The following is an 18,429-nucleotide window of genomic DNA, read 5'->3' as shown; positions in this document are numbered from 1 at the left end:
GTCATTGCATAAATTATTGCCAGGTTGGGTCTTCCATTAGGATAACACATTGATACAAAATATTTCTAGATTAAAATTAACAACGATGTAGCTTTTAAAATTTTAGTAATGAAAATTGTATGAGAAAATTTAGATTCTGTAAATCAACCTGCTGATAATTCGTTGTAAAATACATTGTCAAAATTCTTTGTTTAGAGAGCATGTTAAAATTGTACAGTTTAAAAAATTGAATTTAGCATTTATTTTTACTGCACCCACGTCCGGCAATGCTGTGCACTTTACGACGGCGATATGCTTGTTTTTAAGAAAAATTAGACTAGAACAAGTTTTTTAACAATTTAAACAGATAAAGATCTAGATTCTAGATCTATCATAGTGTGTACCAGTAACGTTCCCAAAGTTTGAAAGGATATTCCGAAATGGCCTCGTCCATGGACGCGTTTGATTTGAGTATGATGAATGGCAATGGATTTCAAGTGAGTTGGCTTGTTGGCTGGTAGACTAGAATTTTTGTACTGGTGTCCTGCATCACACTAACACTAGGCCACTGGAATATCTAATATTTATTATTTAGTCTAGCGACTTACTGACTTTACGATTCCTTAACATTAGATCTAGACTAGATCTACGTTTATTAGGCCTAATCAATTCTGCTTTAGTAAACTTTACTCAACTGTTGTTGAGAGTTGAGACTTTTTTCTTGTGGATTTGCTAATAAAAGGCCTAACTAGTAACTCAGATTACTGAGATTAGTTTAGTTACGGTAACTAAATTTATCTCAGTAATCTGAGTCAGTGATTAGGATAATCACTGACTAATCAGTTTTCTTGATCTAGACTCTAGACTATTCTAGTTTTAGACTCTAGCTAGACTAATCTAGTCTCTAACTAGAAATCTAGGAAGTCTGGACCACTGAGACTCTAGGTATGCCATAAGGCCTAAACTGTCCCCTTTGCCGCAGGGATAGAATCTAGAAGAAAGTCTGACGAAATATCTAAGAAGGGTTTTATCATTTATCAGTGCCTTACCAATCCTAAAACTGAATCTAAGCAAATAACATGCGGTCGGTACGCAAGCAGTGGCAGGTAGCTGCAGACAAAAAAGAGAGAAAATTTGTCGCAAGGAAGATCGTCACTAAATTAAGAATATCTCAAATTCTCTGCATAGGAATACAAAATATCTTCTACATATTAGAATCACATCGGAGTAACACAGTACTTTCCATTTGTTTCTTTGTGAAACTGTTACAAAATTGCGCCTGATGAAAATAGGGAGTTTTGTTTTTTCTTCTATGTGTGACAGCTTGCGGCACTTTAGATCACTCCCCTCGGCAGCGAAACATACTAAATAATGTAGGCCACTTTATCTTTGTGCTTTTTCTTAATTAGCATAGAATTTAGCCTGCCTACAAAAATCAAGAAGCCTTGCCGATAACTTCATCCTAAGTTTATTTCTCTAACTGTTAGGCCTACTAGTGTTCTGGTCTCAAGTTTTTCCTGTATTTTCTTGTTTTATAATCCCGTGTTCTGCATGTCTCAGCTCCCTGAAGTTAACTCTTTCCATACCAGAGGCGTTTCCACCTCCTGACTTCATTATTTCCGTGACCCACCTCACCTACTTAAACAATTGTAGCTCCTATGTATTTCTAACCAGATTCATGTATTATACATCAAAATGATCAGAAATGAAATTTCTATAGTAGTAATTAAAGATAATTGTGAGTTATGTTAAAGAATGTAGGTTTTTTACATGTTAAATGACTTGTTAAAGAAACAAACACTAGCGGTGCCGAGCCGTACCTTGCGGCTCGCGGCCTATGGTGAAGCTGGCCCAAGCCGCATCTCGTGGCTCATGGGACGGATTGAGTTAAAATAAAACTGGTTCTACTGTTGTAAGAAATTGAAGGTGCCTCGCTTAGTCTTAAGACTTCAGTGATAGGTCACTAAATCCCCACAAATTTTAATATTCATAGGCTAATAAAAAAACATCCTTTTTATAGCAGGCACGATTTCTGTTTGCTTTGCCTAAAAAGTTTAAGGAATGAACCCTCAAATCATTAATATTTTATCGATATTAGGATTTCGAGATTGAAAATCTTAGATATTTAGTAATATCCAATATTGATAGCCTAGTTGAGATTAAGTATCATTCAACACCTCATTTTCATATTTTAATGCTATAAATGTGCTGAAATAATCAATAATCCTTTTTTGTTTTACTTATTACAGAGCCTTGATGCATCTGGAGATCCGTTAACTAAGCGTTTAAAATTGGAAAATGGTATGGGTTTTTCATTTTAATTCATCAGCATGGTAGTCATTTTGTTTGCAATTTATTGGAATATGTACAAAAAAGAAATGTCTAAAACAAAAAGCCCTTGTTAAATTGTATATACAAGCATAGCCATCTTAAAATTTATCATCAGACCTTTGAAAAAATGCAATCAAAATGATAGCTATGGCTGAGCTGCTCATAAGTTAGATATAAATCTTTAAAGCATTGTATATAGAAGCAGTGTATCTTTTTACACAATTTGCAATAACTAACATAGCCCAAATATTGCCGTGTGTTTTCATAATGATGTATAAAATATTTGTGTATTAACATTTTTACTTTTATTTCTTTCTGTATTTTCTTTTTGAGTAGTCTACAGGAATATTGGATACATTGATGCTATTGTACCAGAGCTGGAGATGTTTCTAATGCTATATGGTTTTTCATGTCATTGTGCAATATTATACTAAGTACAACTTGCCATTTAAAGCATATTTATACATATATTGTTATAGAATTGTTTCTGTTAGAATTGCCAAAGCATGCATTTAAGTTTTACATCCAAGGGGGCTTAAGTTTTTTTTTCTCAAATTGTACTAAAGTTTTTTTTTTTAATTTGTACTGCTGGATTAAGAAAAAAATTCTCACACTTTAGTTTCTTTTAAATTTAAGAAATAAAGCTTTTTTATATATTTTTTTTTATTTTGCTGTTTTCCTAGGTTTGTGAATAATTTTATCAGCTGGTTTTTATTTAGTTGTAATTGGTCACTAGCTTGTAAAAATCTATATTTAAAACTAAAGCAGTTTTTATTCTGTAATTGAAAATGTATTTAATTTTAAAAAATTATTATTGTTGTTTTCTAACGGAATGAGCGCTTAAAACTCAAAAAGTTAAAATTTGAAACCAGCTCTGCATTTATCTTAAATTTCCATTTTTATTTTGTTGCCCCTTTTTAAACTCATGCTGATCTCTTTCATAACCTATATTTTAACTAGTGTAAATATCTATTTCTCAATGCGAGTATCTAAAGTTTTCATTTGTGGATTTTTAAAAATAACTTTGATTAGGAAAAAGCACTTTGAATATGTAGGGTTTTAAAGCGATAATACATGGTCATGGAGTATATGTCCGGAGTGAAGTTTTTGGTCTTCTTTCTATGTACTTTCAGCCAAAGCCACTTGCTCAGGTTTGATGAGAAGAATGCGATCTTCTAAGATGTGAGTGTGGATACTATTTGAGATCGTGCCCACTTCAAGAGAAGTCCTTACATTCACACCATCACTTAAGTGTTTGTCCAAACATACTTCTGTTGAGCCCTTAAAAATAATGTTATATTTTCATCAGACCATTAATAAATCTAGTACATGAAATTAAATGGAGATAGCTAAAACTGAGTTAGTCTATTTATCAGGCAAGAAGTATTCCATCTGTTATCAATTCCTATTTTGTATCATTCAAGTGTTTTACCTAGCAGGCCTTTAGTGTATTATTTAGGATTGATTAAACTCTAAATGTATTGTGAGCATACTTGTGCTGAAAGCATCCTTACAGAGGTGATATTTTGTTTTTCTTGATTTCTCCTGTATTTCAGCAACCTACAGTGTCTACCTGTGAGATTGTTGTAGGTGACACTAAAGCCTAGCACAGATGGATTGAATCAATTCAAGAATCACAATTGTCGTAGTCTTATAATATTTACATTTTGCTTGGTTAAATTTGACTCTGTTGAATTTTTATTATTTTGGGTAGTCAATGTGGTTGAATATATTCAAGACAGAACATTGGTGGATTTTGCCACAATTCATATAACATTCAAAGAAGATTTACTCAAGCCAGAGATAAGCATCTGTATCAATATGTATTGAGCAGCTTTGACATGGATAATATTTTTAGAGCGCTCAGGTTTGTATAATGATTCAAGACAAATTCAGAGTGGCTTCCCACCTTGCAAAGGATTTGAAATAATGGTGAAAGCTACAGCTACATTAGTAATGTTGTGTTTTTCTCTTCTTTTTCTGTGTGTTTCATACAGTCTTAAGAGAAGGGCATTTTGCACCATACCATACCACAAACAACCAGCATTTTGTATGGGAGGGCATGCATCAACAGCATCCGCCATAACTCAATGTAAAGAATGTGCGGCGGAATAACACACCAGGATGCGGTAAAGATTAGAATTTGATGTCCGATATGTTTTGGAACCTTAAAATGATTGTATCTGCAAATTTTCAAAACATTTTCTATTTTATTTCATATGTGTTTGTCCAATATGTGTTGTATTGGCTGGGTTTAATTTGAAAATTTGCAGTGTTCATTGCCTCATTTAGTAGCTTTTGTTTCCATAACTCATGCATCCTGACACCTAGGTTATAAAACAAATTAAAAATGGGAGTCTTACCTTTGAGAAAAAACATGATGTCTTGAATCAAGCTTTAAAACATGAAGTTTGTCAATTTTAAAATGTTTAAACTTTTTACTTTTTACACATTGACTTGTAGACTGGTAAGTCTGAAAGTTGTAAGATCTTTCTTTAGGCATCTTCCTGATTAGTGTGATTATTTTTAAAGTGCATATTTTTACTTGTAAACTTTGTCATTGTTTCAGGGTCTGGAGACTCACAAGAACCATATTTTCCCCAGTCAGACCAAAGTGGACCCTTGTTGGAGGGCCCTGGGGCTAAACGTGACATTAAACCTTTTACACCACCCAAACTCAGCTCATCACAACAGGAAGATATTCAAAGAGCCAAAAAATTTGCCATGGAACAGAGTATCAAGAGTGTTCTTGTGAGGCAGACCATTGCTCATCAACAACAGGTATAAAATATTTCTTTATTCACACTTAGTTTTGCTGTCATTGAGGCTAGGCTTCAGAAGCCAATAATGAATTATTCATACATAAAGAAATGATCTGTAAAGATTTGTCACAAATCCTCTAAAGAGGTGGCTTTATAAAGAACATAGTCAATAATGTCCTGTCTTTATTTGGGAAGCTAAAGGCTATAAATTTATAAATGACATTTTTTTTTGTGAGGATTAGTACTATTTGTTTTATGAAACGTGATGAGACACAAAAAAAACTTGTTTTTATGTGGCTGGTAGGTTTTTGTTTAGTGAGTAGCTCTTCTAACAACTGCTGTAGAATTTGAAGTGTGAGGGGGGCTGTAGTAATATTGGTATGACTAAATGGCTGGCTATCACTTATTCTGGACTATATATTTAAGGTCATCACCTGCCTGCTGAATGAGACATTCTATGATTGAAAATTAAGTCACAGCTTAGCCTAAAGTGTTTTGACCTGTAATATATCATATGGCTTTGATAGAACATATTTTGTCTGCCAGCAATTCTTTAATAAACATTGCTGCTACTTATAGATTAGTCGTGACCATCTGTCAGTACTTCTGGTTCTTCTTTTACTCATTCCCTGCTGGCCAAGTTTTTACTTTTAGCCCAGATACCACCTCATGTCCAGTGTCTCAACCAGGTGTAGTGTTGGTTTTCAGACAGTGATATGTGTCCAGCATAGGTTTTGCTTGTCCCCCTTCAGTGCTAAACCCTAGATAGTCTTTGTTCATGACCACCAACCAGCCACTAGACTACTCTATGCTTCTGGACTTCTATCACAAAGGATCTGCATGTTGATAATGTGGGAAATATCAGCTGCTGAGGTTGGGTTGGGGTAGCAAATAAAAATAAACACAATATTTAACTCTTTAAGACCTTAATGACCCTCATAGTGGTCGATAGACCAGCCTACCATACCGGAATGACGTTCCCATCGTCTGATAACATTTTCTCTATTTAATTCATTGTTTTTCAGAATGGTAGTTTTTAATCATAAATCTAGGTCTTGTTATCGCTAGAGCTGCGTTTTTTTGTTGTATTTACTTCTTATAGTTTTCTTGTTAGGTTGGTTTTGTATTTTAAAGAATTTTTTTGTAAAACAACTCACAAAATGGCATTTTTTCACACTGCGTAAAGACGTTCATCGGCCACGTCTAAAAGTTTGTCTCCGCATTATAAATTTAGCCAAAATTAAAGTGCTTAAGACTAATCCTTTTAATGATTTTTGTAGAAAAATGAATGCTCTTCTATCGACTTCTATGAATAATAACTCATGAAAAGTATCTTATCATTTATTTTTCCTACAGAAGCTTATTTTTTCCTCGAAAAAATCTACTCTTTATTTTTTCTTCTTTAAAACTAAGTAATTATCATTCTTCAATAAATAAATTATTACTTTAAGTGAACAAAAAATAATTCCTGTAAATCTTGAAAATAATTGCGGCTTAAAGCAGGGTTTGTACGCAGTCTGGAAAGTCTGGAAAAAGTCTTGAATTTAGAAAAGTGAATTTAAGACTTAAAAAAGTCTGGAAAATCGCTAGTTTTTGGGCTGTATTTTTTAAAAGTCTGGAAAAAGTCTGGAATCTAGTTTTAGAAACAAAACTTCGTAGTCCATAGTTTCCAAATAAAAAATTGCGATTTTTAAGTGAATTTCTCCAATTTTTCCCCGCGCTACAGCGCGGGTTTACACTGTGTTGTGACGTTTTTCGCTGGTTCGCAGGAAAAAAAACGGATGCTCGGTTACTTCGTCATTGGGAGAAGAGGGGAAGGGAGGGAAGAGATATTTTGTGGCGCGACTGACCGTGTGAATGTGTTACAAGTACTTACAATTGTCATTTAATGAAAGAATGATCGCCCTCAGAATTGTTAGGCTCTCGATTTTACCGGCTATTTTTTCATCGTTTGAGTTTGCATGCAGGCAGTCATAACAAAAAGTTATGGGGGAGATGTGTGAGTGGTAGTTTAGATATAATTTATCAGTCTGTAAGGCGTCATCCATTTATGACTTACACATTTTTTTCGGATTTTAGACCCCCCCCCCTCCCCACTCTGCCCCCCCCCCCCCCCCCCCCCCCCCCCCACCACCACCCTATGTCCACACGCGCTCACTTACTTTTGATTAATATTAGCTTTTATAAGATTAATAAGTCGCAAGGCCTCCTTGAGTTCATACCTGTATTTCTGTTTGCTTCAGCTTAACAAAGAGGTACTATTTTTATTAAGGAGTCGTCCATAAATGACATCACACTCCGGAAAGTCGGGAGGAGGGTTTCAGAAAGTGTGACGACACGCTCTTGCAATAATGTTAGGGCAGATATAAATACCGTGTTATATTTACATGCTGTGATGGTTTTTAAAACACCAGCACAGTCGTCTTAATTTTACTTTCTACTCGCAAAATACAAGTTTTATGTTTGTTTTAGAATGTAATCACAAAATCTTCTGACCCCTTCCCCCCTCATAAATGGATGACCCTTTTAATTTTAATCCACCTTCCATTAAACTGTTTTTGAAATCTTTGCAAATGCTGACGATTAAAGTTCGACTACCCCACCCCTCCTTGTAACATCGGTCACTTGTGTGAACTCACAGTGACCCCAAGTGGGTAGAAGGAACTGCTTGGTAAGGGGGGTGGGGGGGGGGTATAAGTCACAGCACAGTTCCTGTTATGACGTATTAAACAGGCATACTGAAGTCTAGACTACTATGACCTCACAGTAACCCCTTTACTGTGTCGTGTGTGTCTGTGGGGGGGGGGGGGGGGGGGGGAGGATACTGGCAATTTTTTTTTATTGCAGACCCGTTTCTAAGCTGTTACTATAAGCACAAACTGTGAATGATGTGGTTTTGGTTGGTTTTTCTTTTTTTTGCTCCACTTTTTTTTTTTTACAAGTACCCTATATTAGGCTACTTAACAAGAGCAGACTTAAATTAATACATTACATTATTATTCTTTAAAGTAATTAACTCTCACTATTATGCAATACCATTTTAATGATAGTTTAATTGAAAACATAAGCAATTAGATCAGGAACAGATTATATAAGTCTAATGTTGGATACAAAATAGTTGCATCATTTTAATCAATTATTTTAATTGTTAAAATTTTAGGTAGGGTGGAGTAGGCAAACTTAGAAAAGTGATTTTCTGTCAATTTGGCTACAGAAAGTTCAATATGAATATAGCTCAACTGCCTAAAATAAATGTCAATTTAGTATAAGTAATTATAAGGAGAGTATAAATGTTGCATCATTTTATAAATTATTCGCGAACACATTATCTGTATAAAGTCTGGAATGTTTTCCAAAAAAGTCTGGAAAATGTCTGGAAAAAGTCTGGAATTTCATTTTCAAAAAGTAGTACGAACCCTGTTAAAGAGTTACGAAGTATTCTGAGAAATTTTCATTTTTTACACGAGAGGAATACCAAAACAAGCATTCTGTTGGGCATTAGTAATAGTAAATTAAACATTCAATAAAATAAAAAAGGAAAGTAAGGTTAATTTTTTTAAGGTTGCAAGGCAAGCCAAAAGAACAAAAATAGTTTAGCATTGACCGTTTTAGCATTAGATCCTGTTAAATCAAATAGTACTAAAATATTTTATAATAGCATTGAGGGGAGGCGGGGATTATGTTTTTCTCTCTCTAAAAAATGTAAACTAAAACAGAGTACACATGTAGTCCAGATACTGTCTATATATTGCTGTATACCAGAACTATTTAAATGCTCATATTTACTGTGTATACTGTACGAGTTTTTTTGTTTCGTCTTTTTATTTTTTTTAAATTGATGGCTTAGTAAAGTTGCAACTGCTCTTAATATAATTCATCTTTTTTGCTCCAAATTACACATTTTTATGTATGACTCTTCCTAATTGCCAGAGGTAAGAATGTATGACTATGATTTAGTCAACTCTGGAAAGTAAAAATCATTTGAAAAGGAAAATTCACATACAGAACATGTAATAATAGCTTGGCTGTCATGTGTGCTTGAGTTAATAGGTATTTAACATAATTGTTTGGGTATAACATTTTATTGTCCATGTTTTTTTTATTTTAATAATTAGCTTCTAAATGTCTCCTGTGCTTCTTTGACAATTTATCTTTATCTATACAAAATAATCACTTTATCTCTTTTCAATGTAGAATATTACAAGTACTTAACTGTTTCGACTACATTGATATTTTGTGTTGAAAAAATTAAGGTTTAGTTCGTGTGTCATATTTTGTTTCCTGCAAAATACTATAAAAAATAAACATGTAAAAAAAAATTATTTTAGTATAGATTAAGAAATCTTAGCCTTCAACTTGAAAAAACCAAATAAAGTGAGACTTTCTCTATATTCTTTTATAACAGTAAGTTTGAGTTAGGGGGGTGGCACTTTCAGTGAAGTTGAGCTTAGAAAATTCTGAAAGTCTTTTGAGTAAATTGGGACTGGAATAGTACCCTACTATAAAGCGAGTACCCTAATATAAAGCATTAATTTTCTACACCATAATGCACATTTTAAATATAATAGATTAGAAGAGAGACAATTGCACACTAAAAGTGAATTATCAATTTTTTTTTTTTTTTAATTGGAAAAAGATGTCACCGGAATTCACTTAAACTTTGACCAAATGGTTGAAATTTCATCTACCTAACTGATACAGTGCTCAAGGTATCTTGTTCACATGAAAACAGTGTCACTTCTGGTTAAACGGAATTGTTCAATAGTTTACAGAAATCTGCTCATAAAATCTAATTCTTATATATGAAAATTTGTCCACCTAACTTAAATTTGCAGACACCACAAATTTTTTTCTGGCTCTGGAACTGTGTCCTTTTTATTCTGTGGACTAGTAGGGAGGTGTAAAACCGTGAAAATTGTCAAAATATCTTGATTATTCTGCTTGATTACAATGAGAAAGTAAAAAAAAAATATACCTTTTTCCTGAATTCTAGTTCCAAAAGTTATATTTTAAAATTGATTTATACATAACTGTTTACATATTTAAACAATACAAGAGTTTATTTACCATTTTATTTAATTTTTGAACTTGCTAATAGTAGTGATTAATATTGGCCCAGCTGTATAAGTTTATAAATAAATTTTTTAACTACAGTATTAAGGATTTAAATTTATATTATCTAGTAGTTCAATACAGAATACAATATTATATATATGGAAACCAAGCATCCTACATAATGCGTTGGCAATGGTTACAATACATTGGTTTTGTAGGTAATGTCGAGTAACCTGTGTTATATGTCCATAGTGGAAATTTTTGTTAAACATGTGTATATAAACTATTAGTTTTGGAATGGTTATTAATAGCAGTACATTGGCTATGGAATACTTAATTCTTTGTTAAGTTATTCAGATGTGTATCTTTTTGTTAAATTGTCTAGGAAATCCACAATTTTTCCAGTTGAGGAAAATTTTGTTGTGTACTTAGATAATGTTATTAAAATCTCTAATTTCTGTTCTGGCAAAACAGTTGGGGGAAACAGCTGTGCATCCTGTTTGTGGCATGAAAAAATATTTCATCTTCATTTAGGTGGTCAGTTACACAATGCTTTCTACTTTGAGGGTTTTCTACATAATTTTATGGTTTTGGCAACCAAGTTACTGGATAGGTTAACTCATAAATAAGTATCAGCTCAAGGTTCTATGTTTCTTTTTCATTTCCTGGTCTGCTGGTTTACATTCAGCTAGTTAAAATATCAGCTCAATTCTTCTGTATGGAACAATCCTTTATGACACTATTTGTCATTTTCACACAAATTATTACTGTGCAAGTGTTTTGTCCAATCAAAAACTAGGAAACTAATCTATAATAATAGTTTCGCTGTCTGTGTATCTTTCTAACTATCTATGTGACAAGAGTGCTATAGAGAAAACACAAGCAAAATAAAAACTTTCATAGTAAAACAGAAACAAAATATGACGTCACATTTAGCATATTGTAGAAAAAAGTCTACAGCCGGAGAGTGCACACAATAATATGACGTCAATGATTCTCGAGGAAACATTGAATTAAAAAGCCAATATTGTCTAATCTAAGTGGGTTGCATGAAGAGTTTCATTCATACAATTCTTAGGGTAGGGGCGGGCGAAGTCCCACCTAAGCCGCGCAGCAGCAGCCCCAGCCCCCCCCAACTCAAAAGAAATTTCTTCATTGATACTCTATAATAAAATTACCGCCTAATTAATGTGTCTAATTTAAAAAGTGGTTTGCTTGCAGTTTCTTTCATGCAATTCTTCAGGTAGTGGCTAAGCGCGACACCAGTGTTTCTTTCAGACTTTTACCTTCCCAGAGGGGGGAACTTTTTCTAATCTAAAAAGTGTTTAGCGTGTTTTTTTCATGCATCTCTTCCGGTAGGGGCTAAGCCCCGCCCAGGTTCTTCCTTTAGTTTGTATGATCTACAAATGCGACCAGTGTTTCTTTCAGACTTTTTCCTCCCCGGAGAGGGTTGGTGGTACTTCAATTTTTCGGGGGCGGGGGTAGAATTTTCGGGGCGGGGGCGGACACTGGAAAAAGTATATAATTATATTTCGTTGAATGGGACGGTAGACATGTTTTGGGGGGGGGGGGGGGGGGGGGTTGGTTTTAGTTTAGAGAAAATAGACAGCACTATCAACCTAGCGCCCTTTGTATCCTTCCTCAACGGGCCATTTTTCTCGTGCTAAAAAATAATTAGGTTATCCACCCCCATTTAATCTATGATTGATGCCTCCAAAGAAGTAGCATCTTATGACAAAGTCAAAGGGTTCTTCAATGCTTGTATATATGACTGACTGAGTTTAGATAACTTTATACCATTTTTGTTGACTGTCAATTATTAGACTTCATCATTTAGCTTGATCAAAAATATCGGGTTTGTTTGGTTTTTTAGTTATAATTTTTCTCATCCCTCAGTCTTGGAAATCGATTTAGCGTCAGGGGGTACAGAAACTTAATCATTTGCTACAATATATTTGCTAGGTAATACTGAATAAGTAATGGTTTTAATGTTTACTTTTTAATCAACAGCAAATGCAACAATTCCAGAATACCGTACAAAGACAGCAGGCTTTGGCCTTGATGTGCAGGTATGTTTTAAAATATATTTCCCTGAAATGCATGTAGTATACACACAGTAATATGTAACACATATCACTAAAGGGGCAATTGGCTTTAATTACTGTTGCAAATATTTTTTTTCTTTCATGGCTTGAAAGCTCAAAAGCAGTTATGCTTTTTTGAGAGGTCTTTTTATATACTTAAGCTAGTTCTTCAATTATTTTAATTTGATGTCATCTATTAAAACAAAACAACCATCTTTTTTTAGAATTTACGTTGGCAGTATAAATTTTGAAATAAAAGAAGATACTATAAAACAAGCATTTCTACCTTTTGGACCAGTCAAATCTGTTAATTTATCCTGGGATCCTATTACAAATAAACACAAAGGATTTGCATTTATAGAATATGAAGTTCCTGAAGCTGCTCAGCTTGCTCTAGAGCAGATGAATGGAGTGATGATTGGAGGTAGAAACATTAAGGTATGCCAGTTAAGTATGCCTTATTTGATTCATTTTGTAATAGTGAGTAACACAAACTATTTTCTATTTTTTTCTTCTTAGTCTAATTACATTTCTAGTTAAAAATTTAGTAGTTAAATTTAAAAACTGATTTTGCTCTTACAAAGTTCAGTAAATTTTTCTCTCATCAAATTTTTGTAATGGTATTAAATTTGTAGTTTGCTATATAAAAGCTTTACTTTATAAATCAACAGTCATACTATATCAGTTATGAGAACAGTATCTTAATTTGAATACTTTGTTTTTGTTAAATAGGTTGGGCGACCGAGTAATATGCCACAAGCACAACCAATTATTGAACAGCTTGGACAGGAAGCCAAGAACTATAACCGTATATACATTACATCTATTCATCCAGATTTAACCGAAAATGACATTAAAAGGTATTATGGTATTTTGATAAGTTGGGATTGAAATTTATTATTGATTAGCTACTATTGATTAGATAAATTTTAAAATGTGATATGTGGATAACATTGTGAATTCAATTTTTATTTTTTACATTGGCAGTGTTTTTGAAGCATTTGGTAAAATAGTCTCATGTGAACTGCTTCAAGATCCAGCAAAACAGGGGAAACACAAGTAAGTAGTACACTTGTCAGTAAATTGTTCCTTTGCTTGGTAACTTGTAATATTTTAGATCAGGAATACTTTACAGATTAATTAATAAATAATTAACCTTTTGTACCTGGTGGTCTGTGTAAAGAGGTAGAGTTTACACTTACTTCTCAGCATATGAAGGGATAATGTGGTCAGCATTATATCCACAGGGATGTGACTTTTCCGAATTTTAGCGGAAATCCGATTTTTCCGTTTCAGTTGCGATTTTCCTCCGCTGATTTAATTTTCGCCGAATTTTTCGCCGAGTTTCAATTTTTTCGATTTTTTTACGAAGTTTTAAAAATTAGGAGAAAAAAAAACCAACGGAAATGTCTTCTCCGGAAAGGGCCGACATGCTCAATCCACTTGTTCGTATTTAAATTTAAATCGACAACTACTGTACTTAGGTCAAATGGACACTCGAATATGCGCATTTCTTTTCGATTGGCCGATTGCGCTAGGTCTGACGGTGCTAGATCAAGATTAAATGTAGATTAAGATTCGGAATTTCGGCGGACTTACGAATTTTTCAAAGCACAATTTTTTAGACCAAATTTTCCGCTATTTTCAGTTAACTATTTATCAAAAACAGGGGGAAAATAATCTAAAATAATGCAGTTATTCAAATGAAACTTACATCTCTTAAGCCTGGTAAATTAGCTATTGATATAGCCTAATTTATCTAACGGTATTTTAACCCGCCTAAATCTACAGTTTCTCTCCGATTCTATTTTATTTCGCAATCTCAAATTAATATTGAAATCCTTGCAAAAGGTGACTATGAGGACTAGACTAACCCGCCCCACCTCGTACTCGTAGCAACGGTGGCTCTTGTGACCTCACCTTGACCGCAAGTACGTGTTCTGTACTGCTTGTGGGGGAAAAAAATGACGTAACAGTCAATTTCAAATGGCTGTTCCTGCAATACGTATGCTTCGTAGGCCTACAGTTTAAAAAAAAATACTAAACTCAACGTGACTACGACCGTGTCTTGTTTGTGGAAGAAAAAATACGTACAGACTGTTTTTAAATTTTTAATAAGGGGTCTTCCATATATAACGTCACACTCGTAAGATAGTGTAACGTCATATTTTTATATTTTAAAAAAAAGTAATGTTAGAAACAACTGCATTTTAGCCGCTATTACGCGTTTTGGAAAACTTGTAAAACGTAATAGAAATTGAATAAAATACCCTATTTTGGTCGACCTCAGTCAAAAAAAAAAAATCAATGGTAAAAAAAAAATTCAATTCGAGGAGGGGGGGGGGGGGCATTTGTTGGCTGAGGTGTGACGTCATTATAGGGGTGGGGGAGTCTGGCTTTTGTATGAGAGAGGGGAGGTAAATATCGTCAAAAAAAACGTGGATGACCCCTAACAATTCCAAAAAAAAAAACAAATATCGATGTGGCTTGGTTATCATAATGATTAACTTTAGCTCACAAGTCAGACCCTTTCTAATTTTAGCTAACCGATCCATTTCATTTTTCCATCACATGAACCTAAAACTTTCAAATTGTAACTAATCTTAATCTAGGGTCTTTACAGTTGAAGAAAAATATTTTTACCAATCGAATCTTTAAAAGAATATAAGGCATTAGGTCCCCTATTTAAAATTGAAAACAGGAGTACATCTAGAATCTACACTAGATTAGTACAGTTTAAATTAGCTTAATGGTAAAATAAAACTTAATTGCTACTTTTGTTACATTGTAATTTTTAAAAAAGTTGTTTATAAGGTGAACATTAAATTGCAATTAGACAAGACTTTCAATGTTATTTTAGAGTAACATAAACTTCTTGTATTTAAAATATTAACTTCATTAAACAATTAATTAGTACAGTAACAGTATGCAGCTGCTTAACTGCGGTATAAAGCTGCTTAACTGCGATAAAAAGTAGATAAATATATTGAGTTATTTCCGAAGAAAATTTCCTAATTTTTTTTCCTGGTCTGGTCACATCCCTGTATCCAGCTGCCTTAACTTGCCCTAAGTGAATCAGGTACTTATCAGAGTTGAGTGCACTCATGGATTTAGGGTCTATACTTGTGGTCTAGCTGTCTAGCCCTCTACCATATGATCACCCCATCCCATTGTTTAATTTATATTTAAAACCAATTATGTATTTTGTTTGGTTTTTAAAAATCCAACGACTTATGTTGTTTTTGTTATGTCTACAGAGGATATGGCTTTATAGAGTATGAAACATTACAGTCAGCTTTAGATGCAGTAACATCTATGAACCTTTTTGACCTTGGTGGGCAATATCTCAGAGTTGGCAGGGTAAGTTTGTATACATGTATCTTAATTTAATACTTACATTTATTTTTTTGTTGTTGGATGAAAATGTGTAATATAAATTGTTTTTATCTCTATATAGGCAATCACACCTCCAGATACAGCATTTGCTCCATCAGTTCCACCAACAGCCATGCCAACAGCATCTGCAGTAGCTGCTGCAGCTATCACAGCCAAATTGACAGCAATGGACGCTCAACAACAAGCTTTGGTAAGTAAAAATTAAGATGCATTCTTTGGAATTAAAAATTTAATAAAGCTTAATGATAATGTCATCTTACCTAATGTATTTATTGCAACTGTTTTATTGTCAATTCATATGTATTTACTTCAATAAGGCACCTACTAATATGATTTAATATAGTAATAAAAGGCACCTACTAATATGATTTAATATAGTTATAATAAATTAGAATGAAGAAAAAAGTATTCAATAGTTGTTAAACTTTTTTTGTATTTTTATTTTTTTCGAAAAATATAATATGCTTTGAACAATAAAAAAGAAGTGTATTTCATTGTTGCAATTTTATGCATGATAATTGTCCTGCATATTTTTATATTTAAACTCTTAATATTTATTACATTTTATTTCCTCTTCAGGCACCCCCAGGTTTAGCTCTCCCAACATTGAGTGGTACTAGCCCTATTATAAAGGGGACTGCACCAGTCATCAACACTATAAGCACAAGTGTTGTAGCTTTACCACCCATGGCGCCTCCACACCCATCAATGCCTAAACCCCCAACACAGCCACCTGTACCTCTAATGTCACTTCAAACTTCACCTGTTTTACCTATATTACCTGCAGTTGCCCCACCAACCATAGGTCTTGTTTCACTGCCCTTGAGTCTGGTTACACAAGTTCCAGGTAAAAATGATTCTAAACCATAATATAGCATATTTATTTCATCTCATCTGCTTCACTTAAATATTAACCTCTGTCACTGTGTTGTTCTCTTCAATTTGTTTAAGCTGCAGCATCTGCCAGTCTGCTTTCCCCTTATTCTGTTAATTGAAGTCACACTTTCACTTGAAACATTGTTGTATTCACAGTATCATTAAGCTCCACTGCTGAAAAAGCAGAGGATAAACCTGCTTTAGAGGATGTGCCTCAAACACTGGAGCAACAAGAGAGCATGAAAATTAGTGGTAGCAGTGCTCGGCATATGGTCATGCAAAAATTAATGCGCAAGTCAGAGGTATTTTCCTTAGTTGACGTTTTAATCTCAATCTGCCCTTTTATTAACATTCATTAGTCTAATTTTAACAAGACTCCCTTTCTCAAAAAAATATATTTTTTCATCAAAATAGAATTCAAATAGTTTTACAATTTAAGATTTAAATATCTCATTCCAATTTCTCTAGTGTCGTGTCATGGTTCTAAGAAATATGGTTGGGCCAGAAGATTTAGACGATGAACTTGAAAGTGAAGTCACAGATGAGTGTGGAAAATTTGGCACAGTCAACAGGGTCATCATATACCAAGAAAGGCAAAGTGAAGATGAAGATGCAGAAGTCATAGTTAAAATTTTTGTTGAGTTTTCATCACAAGAAGGTATGTGCATTTTTTTTCAACCACTTGCTTATAACTAATTAATGCAATATTAATAAAACAACTTCTACAAACAATCCTCTTGACATTTTCAGAAGCAGAAAAAGCCTGTAATTCTCTCAATGCCAGATTTTTTGGAGGCCGCGTGGTAACAGCTGAAAAATATGATCAAGACATGTATTTTGCTAATGATTTGTCAGGTTGATAATTTTAGTGTTATGGTTTGAATGAGAATGGTGAGTGAATGTGAGATATGATGTTCATAGTATTGATAAAAGTTGCAATAAATATATGAGTGTTAATGCAATGAATTTTACTTTTTCTATACTCAAGGAGCATAGGAAAAAAAAAATGTTATTTGACCTAAATTGTAACATTGATAATGTGCATATTATGGTAGCTATTCTATTTATTGTGTAGAACAAAAGATTCTACTGATCATTTCTCATTTTATGCTAGCAAACATTTCCATCTGATAAAATGTGACTTTGATGTAGTTGTTAAATTAATTGGTACAGTATTTCCCCAATAAACTGCTCAGTAATTAGTTAATTTTTAATGAGGTTTTAAGTTGTGATTTTGTACATTACCCCAGCTATACTGTACTTGCAAAGCAGTGTTTAACATGAGGTACTTATTTATGTTTGATTTGTTGATATGGTCTGAGCCCTGTGCTGTCCTTTGTTATGTTCCACTGGTAATAGAGCTGAGACATTGATTTTATTAAATGACAATACACATTTACAATATTAGATGGACTTGTGTTGTTTTGTTTGGCATTACGGTTTCCGTTACCTATTGAAATAGCTAAGAAAAATGTGTTGTCACAGTGTGGCTCAAATATTTGTTTTTATATGGTGAACACATTGCTGGGTAAGATCTTATTTATGTCGCAGATACTAGCAAAGGGGAAGGAGTGGCGTAGCGGTAGAGAATTAAAATGCTAACCCGTAAGTCTTTCGTTAATATCCGGGATTAAGTCCGTAGACCGTCCTTGAGCCCACCCAGTTCTGATGGGTACCTAACTCACTAATGAAATTAAAGGCAACTGGGCATAATGCAGACCACACTATCCATTCATATGCCGAGGTTACAGAAACAGGTGAACTCCACTTCATAGACTGTCAGGTTCGGAATGGGAACCTTATGCTGAACCATTTAACACTTGAATCCTATCTTCTCTGTAGGCCACTAAATGTGATCCATCAGGAAAGAAATAAGTTACTCAATGGAGTAAAGAGAATTTTCAACCCTATGTAGGGCACTGGTTTAGCTATTTTAGAACATCCTA

At 33.7% G+C, this 18,429-nt stretch overlaps 1 protein-coding gene across 6 annotated transcripts; it reads left to right on the top strand.

The window, feature by feature from the left end:
- Positions 1-238: 238 nt before the first annotated feature.
- Positions 239-17,890, top strand: LOC131952371 (poly(U)-binding-splicing factor PUF60). 6 transcript variants are annotated; one of them, XM_059314988.1, is made up of 14 exons: positions 240-476; positions 2,229-2,280; positions 3,444-4,439; positions 4,880-5,091; positions 12,138-12,196; positions 12,436-12,658; positions 12,944-13,071; positions 13,199-13,270; positions 15,469-15,571; positions 15,669-15,797; positions 16,187-16,454; positions 16,640-16,785; positions 16,952-17,141; positions 17,234-17,890. In XM_059314988.1, exons 4-14 carry the CDS (start codon positions 5,035-5,037, stop codon positions 17,341-17,343), a joined length of 1,485 nt encoding a protein of 494 aa, XP_059170971.1. In that variant the 5' UTR covers positions 240-476; positions 2,229-2,280; positions 3,444-4,439; positions 4,880-5,034; the 3' UTR covers positions 17,344-17,890. The 6 variants fall into 6 exon arrangements, with proteins under 6 accessions (XP_059170967.1, XP_059170971.1, XP_059170970.1 ...); XM_059314987.1 differs by having other exon boundaries at positions 2,229-4,177; positions 4,308-4,439; XM_059314984.1 differs by lacking the exon at positions 3,444-4,439 and having other exon boundaries at positions 239-476.
- Positions 17,891-18,429: the final 539 nt, after the last annotated feature.

This window comes from Physella acuta, unplaced genomic scaffold, assembly GCF_028476545.2.
Source record: "Physella acuta isolate Inbredline_101_S28 unplaced genomic scaffold, ASM2847654v3 ptg000871l, whole genome shotgun sequence".
NCBI lineage: Eukaryota > Metazoa > Mollusca > Gastropoda > Physidae > Physella > Physella acuta.
The sequence above is the reverse complement of the archived record's forward strand: the minus strand, read 5'-3'. Positions and strand labels throughout refer to the sequence as shown.

What these genes read in the sequence shown, in the direction of transcription:
- LOC131952371 (XM_059314984.1), top strand. Translation starts at nt 420, where the DNA reads ATGGCCTCGTCCATGGACGCGTTTGATTTGAGTATGATGAATGGCAAT. An exon ending in TGAATGGCAATGGATTTCAA is followed by an intron (nt 477 to 2,228) that starts GTGAGTTGGCTT and finishes TACTTATTACAG; the next exon opens with AGCCTTGATGCATCTGGAGA. An exon ending in GCGTTTAAAATTGGAAAATG is followed by an intron (nt 2,281 to 4,879) that starts GTATGGGTTTTT and finishes TCATTGTTTCAG; the next exon opens with GGTCTGGAGACTCACAAGAA.